General features: G+C 35.4%; 1 protein-coding gene across 4 annotated transcripts in view; it reads left to right on the forward strand.

Annotated features, from left to right (window-relative positions):
- Positions 1 to 2,585: 2,585 nt before the first annotated feature.
- The window catches only part of LOC120080999 (gamma-tubulin complex component 6), a 40,211-nt gene continuing 27,323 nt past the window's right edge, over positions 2,586 to 15,473 (forward strand). The window contains exons 1-13 of one of the 4 annotated variants that reach the window (XM_039035688.1): positions 2,586 to 2,705; positions 2,774 to 3,021; positions 3,232 to 3,951; positions 4,886 to 5,086; positions 5,209 to 5,520; positions 7,754 to 7,878; positions 8,139 to 9,203; positions 9,767 to 9,929; positions 10,040 to 10,199; positions 10,369 to 10,532; positions 11,857 to 11,942; positions 12,371 to 12,470; positions 13,499 to 13,560. In XM_039035688.1, the coding sequence (XP_038891616.1) occupies positions 2,863 to 3,021; positions 3,232 to 3,951; positions 4,886 to 5,086; positions 5,209 to 5,520; positions 7,754 to 7,878; positions 8,139 to 9,203; positions 9,767 to 9,929; positions 10,040 to 10,199; positions 10,369 to 10,532; positions 11,857 to 11,942; positions 12,371 to 12,470; positions 13,499 to 13,560 (3,317 nt within the window). In that variant the 5' untranslated portion in view covers positions 2,586 to 2,705; positions 2,774 to 2,862. Of the gene's footprint in view, positions 3,022 to 3,231; positions 3,952 to 4,885; positions 5,087 to 5,208; positions 5,521 to 7,753; positions 7,879 to 8,138; positions 9,204 to 9,766; positions 9,930 to 10,039; positions 10,200 to 10,368; positions 10,533 to 11,856; positions 11,943 to 12,370; positions 12,471 to 13,498; positions 13,561 to 15,473 lie in introns of those variants that run through there. The other 3 variants (XM_039035682.1, XM_039035692.1, XM_039035694.1) reach the window with 3 other exon arrangements.

Here is a 15,473-nt window from a genome sequence, read left to right on the forward strand (position 1 = left end):
CGTTCCTAGTTTTTCATGTAGTCAAGTCTTATAAATGGTAGGCTTATTGAATCGGCAACTCATATCACTCTCAACCATGCAAATCAAAGGACTGATCTCATAGACACGAGTTCATAAATCACTTAGGATTAAGATTGAGTCGTACATGATTATCCTATGAAATATTGATCTCATCAATTAACAAATTTACAAAGAAAGATTAAATATTTCGTGTTGTGGTCTTATACAAACTCTTTGTATAGGATACCTCCACTCACGTGTCTCCACATGAATAGTTAGGATCAAACCATTTGTAACTATTACAGAATGGGTTGTATCAATAGCGTCACCAGGATAAGACACCCAACCTTATCCATATACTATAGATCTTTAGGTTATTTCTTGAACACGATCCACCTGTATGTCAACTACATATTGTTTAAATACTACATGTAATAACCTTTGATTTTTTTTTTTTCTAGTTAATGGATAAACTAATATTGCATAATTATTGATTAAATTAATAAAGTGATTAATTACGAGGCTTCAGGGTACAAAATCCCAACAATTGAAATTTCATAATTAAATATGTTTAACTTAGAGCAATTCTATTTTAGATGACATATTGAGAGTTCTCCTAGGAAGCACGTTGGTTCGTGGAGACAACTTTCACTCTTAGAAGCATCCAAGACAAGCAAGGCGTAGCTAAGTCGCAGGGGATGCAGGAAAATGCCTAAGCCATTAGGTGTCGAATCCATATTTCGAATCTTAAACCTGGCATTGCAGCCAAACACCCTCTTTAGGGACTATAAAGGCAATTTTCTCTTAAATCAATTAAACCAGTACTAAATTGAGCTAATCCCCGTCTTTATAAAGAGCATCATAGACGAGGGTATGTTGGTCATTCGAGCATAGAAAATCAACGGATATAATCCTTCAAAACAAAAAAAATATCATATTGAGTTTAGGGTGTTTTTTTAGATCAACTCAAAAAATTGGGTTGGTTGAGTTGGCAACTCAAAAGACCCAAATAAAGTCTCAAACCCAATCCTTAAAATTCGAGTTGGGTTGATTGGGTTGTCGGGTTATAACTTTTGTTTTTCTTTTTAATTAAAATATGTGAATTTATATATAACGCATGATAATAATTAAAATCTCATAAAATTCAAATGTTAAATACCAAACATATATGATATTTATTACAAATGTTAAACAAAGACAAATATTATAACAATGTTAAAAGAAACGATTAAAAACTTACAAATTAATCAATACAGAGAATCGAACTTTAAATAAAGAGAAATATATATATCTATATTATCAATATATATATAATCTAGGTTGGGTTAGGTTAACCCAAAATTCTTTTTAGCCAACTTGCGATCCAACCCAGCTCAACAAAAGTAGAGAAAGTTTAACCCAGCCTAACCCAAGAACAAGACTAATCCAATCCAACCCTTACGTTTTGAGTTGGGTGGTCCGGGTTGTTTGAGTCATATGAACACTCTTACTAATAGAGATCATTTTTATAATAATCAAGTAGAGAAAATTGCACAGATGACCTATCTCGAAGGTCCAAAATGAAAAATATCCCACCTTTTTTAAAACATTGGTAATTGAATTTACAAATATGCCCATCTTTGTTTCCTTCTTTCTTCATCATCTTCTTCTTTGTGAATTGTGGCCAAGCAAGGTTTTTTTCTTCTTTTTCTTCTTCCTCTTTTTCTTTGAGGGTTTTGTTCCCTTCTCTTTTCTTCCTATTCTTCTTCGAAGGTGACGAGAGCGATGTCGTCCTTTTTATTCTTTACCACGCTACAACTTATTCGACACGACGACTCCACATGAGCAGCACAACGTGACCAATAGAGCAAGAGAGATGAGAGCGAAACCACGAAAAGAGACGTGACTGTGAGAAAACAAAAGGACGAAAGAGATAGAGAGAACAAAAGGAAGAAAGAACGAGATAGAATGAGAAAGCGAGACAACTAAGGTTGACAAAAATCCCTGCGAGATTGGGTCTCCGCGGGTTTGGGGCGGGGAATCCTAGATTTAATCGGGGATGGAGGTTAAACCAGGGATTATAACTTGGTCACTATCGGGGACAAGAAGGGTATCCCTGCCCCATCCCCGTTCCCAACCCCAACCTCGATTAATTTAATTTATTTTTTAATATATATATGTGTATATATATATATATTAATTTTACAAATAAATATATATAATATATAACTATATTATACCTAATATATTATTAATTTATAAATATTTATATAATTATATATATTACAAAAGAACAGATGATGGGTCCCTGCGGGGATTCGTTTCTCCCGATGGGGTGAAGGTAAGGACGGGGGTGGGCTAGAGGAAATACTCTGGACGGGATGGGAAATCCCCCGTATCGATCCTGTTACCAACCCTAGAGATAACAAGAGAGTGGAGAAAGATCAAGAGATGGGAGTGATTTGTGATTGAGAAAAGGAAGAGAGAGCAAGATAGCTTTTCATGTAACATGAATTTATTTCGTTAATTTCACTCGGACGTGATGTCAACAAGATCGGCCATTCTTTTGAAAAATAAAAATAGATAATTTGTCAAATTGGATTCAAATTTTGCGTTATGCGTACAAATTTCCCAATCAAGTAAGAAGGGCTAAGTTTTGAAAATAACGCGAAAATTCGGAGATCAGGGGAGGGAGGGAGGTCTTTCTTCACTCTCCAATTCTAACGGTATGCTGTTCGTATTGCTAACTTCTCCCATGGGTTCTTCTACTCATTGGTTTGCCTTCGTTTCCCAGAAGCAATTCTGAAGCTATCGAACATCGATTCAGAGGGACAAGAATTCTACTGCCGATGTCAGAATTTTAGCATTGAAATAGTAGATACTATGGCAGTCGATACCAATTTGAATTTCCAATCTCTGTTCGAGAGTTTGAAGGTAGAAGATCCATGGCTTCCTCCAAGAACTTGGGAGTCCACCCCTTCACAAAGCCAACAAACTCAGCTCCCTTCCCGTTGTAGTGCTGGCATTTCCTCTTCAGTCTCCGTAAGTTTTCTCGTCCATTTTCTCTACCTTCATCCCTCGTTTTTTAGAATTACAACCTGCTCGATATTCTCACTATTACCGTTATACTTGTTGCATTTTTAAGTTTCGGCATTGTCATTCTGTTAGTTTACCTACTTATTATAACTTTCGAGTATTTAATTGCTTAAGCACTGATTTTTGAGGATTGAAACTACGATCATTATGTTTCAGGAGGCAAGTTTGGTTAGATTGGCGATGAACGCACTGCAAGGGCTCGAATCAGCACTTATCAGCGTGGAAAATTTATCTGCTGCCTTTTGTTCTGATCCTTCGGACAGGACATTCCATCAAATTCCATCTCTATGGAATCGCTTTTCAAGTACGCATGTTTTGGGAAAAATACTCAGGTCCATTGGCTGCGTTGGTTTTTTAGTTTTCCTGCTTCATAAATTCGTAGACCATTTTACTGAATTGGGTATAGACGAAACATTTAATCAGACGAGTAATCAACCTAAGCTTGAAGAATGCAAAAGTAATGATGACCGTAAAGTGATAGAGAAACGATGCTCCCAAAAGAGTCTTGTTAATCAGGCATTTGCAGTTGCTCTGAGAAAGATTTTGGAAGGCTATATGTGTGCACTAGATTCGTTGCATGCTTCTGTAGGCTTGAGAAGAACGGCAAAAGTGCCTGAAGCGTCGTTTCTTGAATCATCAGTGGAAGGATGTCTTATGAGTGTGGTGCATTCTGAAATAACATTATTGGAGGTGTACCTTCATACGAGGGAATTAAGAATTCAGATTGAAGTACTTGGAAACATATGTAACTTGCACAATATAGCCAATTGCTTCTCATTGTTACCATTTCAAGACCTAATTGATAAGGCAACCTCTGAATTTTGTAATTTTCATAGGGGAGGAGACTTGCTTACATATTTGTACACCCAACTACAGGTGAGCTAAACTAGAAGATATCCTTCATCTGACTTGTAATTTATTTTTCTCATTGAATCCTAAAAATTTGGTAGATATGAATATTTCCTCTGGTGCCTATTGAGTCACTTGAAGGTTTAGAATAATCTTTGTATCAGGAGATACCTGAAAAAGGAGTAAGAAACAAAAGGTTAATCCAGGCTTCTTGATTGTCCTTTCCTGTCCTGTCAGCAATCCCCTCCAAACAAAGTGAGTTGGTGCCCGAGATTTGCAAGAAAAACTGAATCTTTTAATAGTATGTATACTTTGAAGAGAAAGACTGGGTTTGCAGTTGGGGGGTAGGTTGTCTTTGTAGTCTGAAATTAATAGAAGCCAACCAAGATGAGATTTCTCACGTGGTTGGTTGTTTCTGATAGGTTAATATGAATGACTGCAATGAAGGGAGTTATTTGTCTTCTTGTATCCTACTGTATTCTTTGTGCTTTGCAGAATCTTGATTGGCGATCTTTACAAGTTATTGACACATTGTCCTTTCACATGTTTTGATTTAAGGAAGTCCGTTTTTTGCAACCTTGGGCTTCTTGATTTGGTATTTAGGTAATGTAGATGAGCTGTTGATTGGTATCTGACTTTAATGAAATGGTGAAGATGCTCCAATTTATGCCTTGAATACTTGGAATTGGATTTTAGTCTCTCTCTTTCTCTTGAGGAATCCATTGCATAAGTCATCATATTTATGGGACACTCCCCCTCGTTTCTATCGATATCTGCTTGGGGGAATTCATAAGGCCACTTTAGCTTCTCCATATGCATATTTATGTCTACACTTATTTGGAACATGCATTTGCGTGCAACTGAATTTCTTACCGTTTCCCTTACAACTTTGCTCTTTTATACTGTAAAATATCTTTTTATGGCTCATATGATGAACATATCTCCGGCTCATTTTCTCTAGGTTGCTGATCCTGCTCACTGTGCCGTACTCAAGTTTCTGTTCCTCCGTTCATGTGAACCGTATTGTGCCTTTATTAGATCATGGATATACAAAGCTGAAGTTGTTGACCCTTATGCAGAGTTCGTAGTAGAATATGTTGATGTTAAAACACCTAATCTCAATACTGCTGGAGTCTCCAGTTTCCCAGTAGCATGTACAAGGGTAGTCTTATTTTTTTTTTTATTCTTTGTAAATTTGAAAGCAGTTAGCAGTTTTGTCTCCTCATCTTTTGTGGTTTCCTTGGTTTGACTTTGACAAGCATTGTTCTGGACCATTCCTTGTAGGAGAGAGAAGGAGCTTCTATTCCTTGTTTTATGAAGGAATTATTGCTTCCCCTTCTCAGAGCTGGCCAGCAGCTTCAAGTATTAGTGAAATTACTTGAATTGGGTACTTCTGTTGCCACGGCAAAATGTACTTGTGATGATTTTCTTCCTTGTTGGACTGGCTTTTCTAGCAATCATATGTGCTACGAATCTGTAATCTCTTTCAGCAAAGAAGATGTAGAGGCCAGGGTTTCTGCAAGGAATATTTACTATGATATGATGCAGAAAAAGTTTGATAATCTTTCGACTAAAATGGAGTTCAGATGTGAGCAGGTAATCGAATGTTATAATATGCATCTCTGGTATTTGTTGCTCCAATCTTGTACAAATAAGAAATATGCAGATGCAAATAGCACTCTGATTTTCATAATACAACTTTGTGCACTAATATGCTGGTTTTTATAACTCTGGATTAATGCAGTCCTTCCTGCATAACCTCGAGGACGTGTTTTGGATGAGAATTTGGGCTTGGGCGAGTTTGGCATAAGATGCCAAATCTATGCTAATCCCATGGGTTTGTCAAGCCTGGTGTTTATTGGACAAACCCATCGGTTTCAATAGTACCCGAAACCTACTCCCTCGAAACTCAACTCACATAGTTTTCCTAAATGCAGGCCTCTTAAACGTGCAATCCAACTATTGGTTTCTTACATCTGGGCTGAACCTAAGTTTAAGATTCTGAATTCATGCCCCAAGTGCCCTTTAGTGGCTGTTTATTTTTTGGAAATGTAGATAACCGGAATCTTTAGATGTTCGGAAATATAGATATATAGAATTATAGATGTCCGACATCTCTAGATTACCACGCTTGTTTTGTATGGATATTTTTGCAGATATGTAGAAATATTTTGATAATTGTCTTTGTCTCATAGGATTTCTACTTGGGAATGTCTTAAATTTACATTATGTTTCAATAATGCCCTTACGACTGTTTATTAATTTATAATTAATTTAATAAATTTGAAATGTAACATATTTGTTTTTATCTATTTGAATTTCTTTTTAAACCAATACCATTGAAATTATTTTTATATGCTATTTTTCTCAACAAAATAATATATCATAACTTAAGATTTTTTTTAATAAAATAAATATCAATTTAAAATTAAGTTTTAATATATTGCTTAAAAAATTATAAGAACTATGATATAACTAAAAAAAGTGATATAAATGGTTGACAATATTTATTTTAAATATATAATGCAAATGAAGAGTGATATTTACACGCACACATATATAAAAAAAAGGAAGGGCAAAAAAGTAAATTGGGGATGTCCTCAACTCGGGAATCTGAAAAACACATGTTTCAGGGGGCATCCAAAACTTTCGAGATACCCTGGAATCTCTAGATGCCCAAGCATCTTACAATACCACAAAACAAACGCGGTAATCTAGATGCCTACTCCATGGGAATCTAGGATGCCTGCGAAATAAATGACCTTTTAAAGGAAAGGTCGTGCCTCGTCATGGTAAAGCTGGTCGCAGTTCAAAACCATTTATGGGTATCAACATGGTTTATGTTAAAGCCAGAGCCACAATTGGCAATAATCTTACATCCCATTTCTAAGGGTTCTTGTTCTTGTTCTAGGTTGTGTTATGAGAAATGCAAATCAAAATTTGTGTAAAGTTTACCTTGATGCCTTGATGGTAAGGGCTCAGGATGTTTGGAGTTAACCCTCCATTGCACTGGATTCAAACTCTCACATTGAGAACTATTAAATCACCGATCAATCCAGCTGATGGGGTTGCGATAAATTTAATCTTCTATCAATACTTTGGCCCTCTCTCTCACTGGTGTGCTTGAAATTTTGTAGAAGGTTCATCAAGTAAATATCAATATTAAATGAGGAGGAAATGATATTGAAGGAGTTTATTATTATTATTTTATTTTATTTATTTATTATTTTTATGGAAACGACATTGTAGGAGTTTGAACACAAGACCTAGGCTTTGATATCTTGTTAAATCATCCATCAACCCATACAAGTTTAAATTGATTGGTGACAGTAAATTTAATCTTTTATCATCAATACTTTAACAAGTACCCAATAACTTAAAATTCTCATTGTCTTAGCTAGTCTTGTGAAGGGTGAAACGTCTTGGAGGATTAATGGGGGGTGGGTAATGAGCGTAATGATGCAAGAATTGGACTCTTGATGCTCTAGTTATTAAGAAAAAATTGTGTAAATTGCTAAATTTTGAGTTGAGGGAAAATGGTTTTTGCTGGATCAGTTGTAGCCGGTAGGTAGTTCATGGTATTATCCGTGTAAGGGCTTGAGTATTTATGTTCCTCATTACCATGCCTTATTACCCTGAAAATTATTCATAGAACTTTTAACATCGTAGATTGTGGAACATGAGGTTAGAACCAAGCTCCAATATGTCTTAACCTATGATCAAGGTTTTCATTGTACTTTCTATCAATATGTGATATATTTTGGAGCACTACAATTTTGCTGCTGATTTTGTTATTAATATCAGTCTTATGAATATTGTCCTTTAACAGGTGGTTCCAGATGATGCAGTATCTATGATCCTTGCTCATGTTGGAGGAAGAATAAGTGCACCTTTGTCAATTGAGTCAGGAAGTAGCATAGTTGTTACAGAAGTGGACAGAAGGAGCTCAATTATGTAATTTCTTATATTGTTGGTTCCTTCTCTAAGAGTGCGTGTGTCCATTGCATGGTATAGAAGTACACAAGCCCTTACATGTAGATGTGTTTACTCTGTCATGCATACAAGAAGGATATCTTGGCTACAAAATTTTAGGGCATTCTGAGGCTGTTGCATAATCCTTTTTATTCAATGTTTTATAAATCTTATTCAAGCTTTTGTTGGCTAATTTTTCCTTAATAGTTTTCATTTATCGACTTCTTATTGATCTGATTCAGGTTAAAAGACAAGACAGATCATGACGACTCTAGTAGTTCATTGGATGCGACTGATGTTGCAGTGGACATGTATGATTCCCCTGGATGCCAATCCTCAATTAGCTGTGAAGATCAAATTGAGTTTGATCAAAGGATTGAGCCTTATGATAGTATGGGTGTGCTAAAAGAAAATCATTTTTCTTCTTTAAGCTTCTCCAAGAATACTTTGAATATTAATTCTTTGAGAAAGCCTTCTCAACGTGAAGGAGGAGTATTTCATGTAGGAAGTGTTTTGGAGAAGACTTTTACGAAGATAGATGATGTCAAAAACAATGCCTTAAGTTCAAGTGATACGTCTTTGTTCTTTGACTTAGCTAATTGGTCATGGAATTCTGATGCCACTTGCACTGGTTATTCAGATATGGATTCCTTGGATTTTGATATCAGGAAAGATGGGAGAAATTATGAAGTCCATTTTGGAGGAATATCTCTTTCTAGGAAGAGGATTGGCAATACCAGTGTTGCAAAGGATGACTCATTGAACAATCAACTTGATAATATTCCACGTGCTTCTAATTTGTTCATGTTACAACCACAGAATCACAATTACTGTAGCAACTTTTTTAGTTTGAACCCAATGGTTACCAGAAATGCTTTCCTTCCCATGATGAGGAAGCCTGATCAGAGACAAGCTAGTGCCTTTGGTCAATCTTTTCCTTTCTTTGATTTTTCTGCTGTAGAGGATCCTTGTAGGGTACGTGCAGAAAAAATATTGCCTAGTTCTGGAGCTGAATCTTTATGTGGCGGGAACTCTCAAGGTCCTGCTACTAATAGTAAAAGCAATGACTCTAGTGAACGAGAATGTGGAGGGGATATTTTTGTGGACAATACCATATCTTACAATGACAGAGAAAATATTTCAACAAATGTTTCTGGTGGAAGGAGCTGGGAAACTACACTTTGTACTGCAAGCAAGAGAACTGTTGATAAGAGTGCTGAAGGTCAGAGGCTATCTTGTTCAGGATTGTTCGAGTTACCACTTGATTTCGTTATTCACAAATGCTTAGTGCAAGAAATAATCCTGCAGTATCCTTTTGCAAATATGTAGGATGTCTGTCTGGTTATATATGGTTGTTTATTGTGTCTTTTTACACCTCATCTCTTTAAATTGTATTTTATTGTGTCTTCTGTAGTTACTGTATGCTACTGATTGTGCTATTATTTGCTTCTAGGGAAGTTTCCTTTTCCATTTATGCGTTAATTATTAATTTATTAAGGTTTATGTGAGTAGTAAAGTTCCTCTTAAATAACCCTTTCTCTTGTTCTTGGCTTCTCCTGTGTTGGTGTTTTTGTGCTATATGCTTATTTCAAAGATCAAAAGTACTAAGCTTTATGTGAGCCGTAATTCTATATCTGTAGCTTTTTATTATGTTTTTATGCTTTTGCTTATTTCACGTCGTTTTGGAATTTGTATCTTTGGAGCACTGGTCTCTATTCATTATAACAGTGAAAAGCTTGTGTTTCTTGTTTCAAAATAAAAGATTACAATGTAATACTTCATGTGAGATAACATTGTGATGTAATATGACTTATCCTACTTTTTTTATTGTACCGTGGTTAAGTTAACTTGCTGCCATAACGGGCAACAGTTATTCCTATACCACTGCCAGATATACTTATGTCAGCAAGTTAACTGTAAAGTTACTAGATGAAGGATTTGATTTGCAAGGGCATCTTCATGCATTGCGGCGCTACCACTTTATGGAATTAGCGGATTGGGCAGATTCATTTATCACATCTCTGTGGAATCATGTATTATAATGCATACCGAGTTACTTTTTCAGTTTGTTATCTTTTCTGAGCTGAAAATGCTGATGAAATTCCTTTGTGATTTCCTTCATTGCCACTCCCTGAAAGCACAGAAGTGGTGTGTCATAGAGGCAGATAGTAAGCTTCAAGATATTCAAAGTTATCTTGAATTGTCTGTTCAAAAGTCATCGTGTGAACATGACCGCAACAAGGATAGATTATTTGTCTACATCAAAGAACAGTGCACTCTACCCCTTTCCAAAGCAACCATCGGTATATTATTTACTCACTCCAATTATATTTTCTTCTTTTTGTTTCTGTTTCTTAGCCCTCATATTTGGTCAAACTCTAGATTTTAGGACTTGATGGTTTAAAGTAATCTATATTTGCTTTTGATCTTTTTTGTTCTAATTTCAACCTTGAGATCTTTCCTAAATTGCAGGGATTGATTCATTTGAGTTTCTAGGTTTGGGATATCAAGTAGAGTGGCCGATCAATATCATTTTGACCCCTGCTTCATTGAAAATATATGCTGAGATTTTCAGTTTTCATGTTAAAGTGAAGCTTGCTGGTTTCTCTCTAACCAAAGTTTGGTCCTCATTGAAGGTCGTGATATATCCTTTAATTTGATAAGTCAAAGGATTTGGTTCATTGAAGCAACATGATTACTTAAACAAAATTGTTTGAAATAGCTAACAATCTATAATTCATAAAGCATGGTTATGCAACAGAACCATGAAGAATTTTGGTTGAAACTTAGGAGATATTACACAACCAAAATTAAACTTTTGATCATAATGCGTATAAAGGGGCAATTTTGGATGAGTGTAAATCAGATGAGGTGTAGAGCAACAGCACAATAAATAATATTTTGTACATATTATATTTTTTATAGAAAAAAAAGGTATAAACTTTTAAATGGATCTTAGTTCAATTTTATTCTGCATCAAATTATTCTTCCTTAAGCTATTTATTTTTTCAACCTTTTAGATCGTGTTTTTAGGTGCATACTGTATTATTTCTTCTTTTCTTACTGTGAAGCCTTCTTTTTCATTACTCAGGATTGCTCCGACAAAGTTATATGGATGAGAAACTTTTCCCTCTTCTAGAACTTTTAGTTGGATATTTCAATTGAAAGCTTTTGTTTTGTCATACCTGAGGTTTTGATGGGTTGGGTTCTTCTCTGAAATTTCAAAGCCGGTTTGGTTTGGTTTGGTTTGGCTTTGGGTTTCATTCTGCAAGGTTTTGTTTTTGGCTTCTCTGAGATATTTGGTTTGACTCGCATAAGGAAATTCCAAAGCTTTTATGAATGGGTTACTTGTTCTTGCTAAGTTGCAGAGTTTTTTTAGGTATTGTGCAGAAATGGCTTGAAGTTTGAGAATTTGATAGAATCATTCTTTTTGGTATTGTGTAACTTTCTGTTTTTGATGCATCTGATTGCTTTTCGTTTGGTTTTAAAAGTTTTTCTGATTGGTTGGTTCTTGTTTTTGTTTGGGAGTTTTGGAGCGGCTATCAATTTTTCAGTGTTTAGTGGAGGCCTCATCCATAATTCTTTAATTTTTTTGCAATCGCTCCAAGTCTTTCAGTTGAAGAATCTGGATTTGGCTCTTTATTTATTTAGTTTTCTTGGATAATCTCTTTATAGTTGTGTTTGTTATTTGTATTTTTTTCTTCTTTTTCTTTTTCACTCCCTTTGGGAGTTTTTATCCCTTCAACATTAATCCTTTTTTATACATTGAGAAGTTGTTTCTGGTTAAAAAAAGGAAAATCAGCTTTTAATTCCATGAGTAGTTGTGGAGATAAAGAGGACGTTTCAAGGGAATAATATTTGTTTAGCAGGCGTGAACAATTAATCGAAGTTGAATTAGTCTTAAAATTCTTGGAAGTATGAATGGAACTTATGCCATCTTCTTCAAATTTTGATTGACAGGACATGGTTATCTTGGTCCGTCAGAATCGCCATTCCAAACTTATTAATCAGGAAATCCAGCATTTCAATGTTTTGGTGAAGACTAGGTGCTCCTGATTTATTGCAAATTTCTCTTTCTTTGTTCTGCTTATAATGCTGGCATTCTCTTACTCTTAACATGCGTCCAGAATCTAAATTTTGATTTTTGGTTTTGCATTTATCATGTATTCTTAAAACACCGATTGACTCAAAAGCTTAAGCTGATGGGTGAAAGTAAATTTAATAACACTCCCCTCCACTTGTGGGCTTGAAATATGAAGATGAGCCATATAAGTGGAAATCAATATTAATTGGGGAGGAAATAACAATGCAAGGGCTTGAACAAAGGACCTCTCTGGACCACTTGTTCGGATACCATCTTAAATCACCGATTGACCCAAAAGTTTAAGCTAATAGGTGAAAGTAAATTTAATATAATATCTAAAATGTGTATTTCTGTGTTCTGACTACTTTTTGTCCTTTCATTCTTGATCAGGCATGAAGTCAACCATTTTGTGTGTGTATTACAGCATTATGTGGAGTCTCAATTATCACATTTATCATGGTGTAGATTTCTTCAATCTCTTCAACTTAAGGTGAGAGTCAATGTTTTATCTCAGGTATTAGTGTATATATTATTTTATGGCACTTTTTCTTGTTCTTCAGGATAGGTCATCGAGTTGTTCTAGGTTATTTATTTTTCTTCGAAGGACATCTCCTATATTTTTGTGTACGACCAAAAGAGTACCCTTCCCTTATCATTTCATTTCCAAGACTTCACATGTTCTTTATCCATCTTCTGTCCAAAATTTTAACTCTCTCGTATTGATTGTTTACTTTAACATCATTGAATAAAGAAATAGAACTAAAATGATGAGGAGATATTTGGATTTTCTTGGGTGCTTGTTTGGGATTATTGTGAAAAGTAACTTTTTGCTTTTGTTTCTTAAACCATGTTTAAAATTCTGGTTTGGTGGTTTATAAAAGTTAAAGTGTTAGATTTATGATTTGAGGAGTGTTATATTATTATTACTATTATTATTTAGTACAGAGTGGTTGTTATAGTATATACTAAATTTAGAAAATACGTGCACAACAAAATATTATTTCCAGTTTACCATTTTTTGTTCTCAACATATTTTTTTAACAAGTTATCACGTAAAACAAGTTGCTATATTGTAGACAACGTAGGTTTAAAATAGGCCTTAGCTTCCTGAATCACTACAGGGGTTCTAATCATCACCATCATGATTTATTGGTTCAAACTGCCAAATTTCAACACCTGCATTGTTACCTGATACTGTTTTATAGAATCACTACCTGATGGCTGACATCGGTTAAATTTTCTTCATCTTAATTTCTCCATGTTTTAAGAGATCTTATATCTTGATCCTCCAATGCATCTCATCCTAGAGTCTAGATATCATTGTTCTTTATATCATGAAATCTGGAACACATTTTACCCAGAAGTCTCCATCTTAACAATTACTACGGGAGAGAAGTATTGATCAGTGCTTTTATTTATCATTCATGGCCAAAGAGTGGGGACTGATTATTTGCATCTTCGTTTGATGCATTTAAACACTGGTTTTTTCTTTATTCGATATGCTTCTGTCTTATGTAGGCAAAAGACATGATGGACCTGGAGTCAATGCATATGGCATATCTAACTGATGCACTACACACGTAAGATTCTATCTAAAAGTTCGAAATATCTTCGTCAACTGGATAATGATCTCTGCATGCTTAACTTTCTGTTCTTTTAGTAAAAATTAACTGCATCTTTTTTTTCTTCATAAGAAGAAACAAGTTTTGTTGGATAAATCTGGGATTCAAAAGAGGGGACTCATGGGAGGAATTCCAAGTTCTAGACAATGAAGGTTACAAAATATTTCCTCAGTTGTACAAGCTCAAATTAAGTCTAGATTTGTGAAAAAATGGGTTTGTTGAACCTTAAAAAGCCAGGAGGAAAGAGACAACCATGCAGACGCACCATTGAGGAAAAACTCTATCGATGACCTTGAACTTTGTTTTGCAAAATCCTGGGGAAACTGAAGAAACTTTTTTGTCATTTTTTTTAAGGGAAACAGTCTCTTCATTAAGATAATGAAATGAGAAAAAGCTCATAGTACAATATTAACTGCGTTCAAGACTTGCACTAGGATAAGGAAGTGCACCAAGACATCTCAACTAGGTTGACACCCCATATCACCCACATCATTTCCAGAATACATAGAAAAAGAATAACATAGATAAGCTGAAAACCAACAAAAGCATATTACAATCTTGGTGAAGGTTGCTATTGAAAAGTAAGGGCGGAAGAGAAAAAACTCCAGAGTTACGTGGAAAACCTTAGACCAAGGAGAAAAAAAACCACGATAAAAGTTTTTTATTCAATTCTGATACATAGTACACAATACGGGGACAGGTATAAATAACCAAAAGGATGAAACCCTAGACTAGACACCACGTAAAAAGACTAAAATACCCTTAGTGCTAAACAACATTTTCAACACTCCCCCTCAAGTTGGGGCGTAGACATCAATGAGACCTAACTTGCTAACACAAGTGTCAAATGTCTATCTCGGCAACCTTTTGTTGAGGACATCTGCAATTTGTTGACTGGACGGAACATAAGGAATGCAGATACTACCGTTATCCAGTTTCTCTTTGATGAAATGTAAGTCGATCTCAACATGTTTGGTTCTGTCATGTTGTACAGGATTGGTAGTGATGAAAAATAAGAAAAGAAAGAGACCAACACACAGTTTACGTGGAAACCCTAGAAAAGGGAGAAAAACCACGATACAGACCTTTTTCGTATTATTTTTAATTGATACACTGAATACAAGAGAATGGGGTGAATAAATAGACAGTAGAGAGCCCTAGGGTAAGAGACAATTACAATAATACCCCTAGGGTAAAACCCTACTTTCAACATTCCCCCTCAAGTTGATGCATAAATATCAATAAGATCTAACTTGCTAATACAGTAGTCAAAATTTGGTCTAAGTAACCCCTTGGTGAGAACATCTTCCACTTATTGACTTGAGGGAATATAGGGGATGCAAATGCTCCCATTATCCAGTTTTTCTTTAATGAAGTGTCTGTCGATCTCTACATGTTTGGTTCTGTCATGCTGGACTGGGTTGTTTGCGATGCTTATTGCTGCTTTATTATCACAAAACAACTTCATTGGAAACTCACTGTCTTTGGTAAAGATCAGACAACACCTTATTCGACCAGATTTCTTCACATATCCCCAAGCTCATTGCCCTGTACTCAGCTTCAGCACTACTCCTAGCCACCACTCCCTGTTTCTTACTTCGCCAGGTGACAAGGTTACCCCAGACAAAAGTGCAATACCCAGAGGTCGACTTTCTATCAACGACAGAGCCTGCCCAATCAAAATCGGTATATGCTTCAATAGTCCTTTTTCCTGACTTCCTGAACATCAGACCCTTACCAGGAGTCCCCTTCAAGTACCGAAGAATACGCTCAACTGCAGTCATATGCTCCTCATAGGAAGCTTGCATAAATTGGCTTACCACGCTTATTGCATATGAAATATCTGGTCTTGTATGGGATAGGTAGATCAA

This window comes from Benincasa hispida, chromosome 1 (genome assembly GCF_009727055.1).
Source record: "Benincasa hispida cultivar B227 chromosome 1, ASM972705v1, whole genome shotgun sequence".
NCBI classification, from domain to species: Eukaryota; Viridiplantae; Streptophyta; class Magnoliopsida; order Cucurbitales; family Cucurbitaceae; genus Benincasa; species Benincasa hispida.